The following is a 315-nucleotide window of genomic DNA, read 5'->3' as shown; positions in this document are numbered from 1 at the left end:
TATATATATATATATATATATATATATATATATATATATATATATATATATATATATATATATATAGACTGGCTGCTACGGTTTGCTGTCCAGGTTACCCCGCAGCTGTTGCCTGCCTTTAGCAAGCGCGATTATACCCCAGTAGAAGATCTGGAACAAATGCGGAAAGATTTGAGACAAAGGAGAAAGGCAGCGAGGAGAGCAAGTGCCAAGGCTTAGAAGACAAAACGATTATATAGAACACGTGTATTCAAAGTATATATGAATGCATCTCTACATCGTTTATAAGTAAATGGCTACGGCATGTTCATGAGC

General features: G+C 35.6%; 1 protein-coding gene across 1 annotated transcript in view; it reads left to right on the top strand.

The window, feature by feature from the left end:
* EMH_0055690 (ribosomal protein L11, putative) overlaps nt 1-219 on the top strand; it is a gene marked incomplete at both ends in the record, with an annotated part of 2,421 nt that extends 2,202 nt beyond the window's left edge. Inside the window, one exon of the mRNA XM_013497257.1 lies at nt 94-219. Coding sequence (XP_013352711.1) covers nt 94-219 — 126 coding nt within the window. The remainder of the gene's footprint in view (nt 1-93) is intronic.
* Between the last annotated feature and the right edge of the window lie 96 nt (nt 220-315).

The sequence above is a fragment of the Eimeria mitis genome, genomic scaffold, assembly GCF_000499745.2.
Source record: "Eimeria mitis Houghton genomic scaffold, Emh_scaff2567, whole genome shotgun sequence".
NCBI lineage: Eukaryota > Apicomplexa > Conoidasida > Eucoccidiorida > Eimeriidae > Eimeria > Eimeria mitis.
This window is presented reverse-complemented; position numbering and strand designations above follow the sequence as displayed.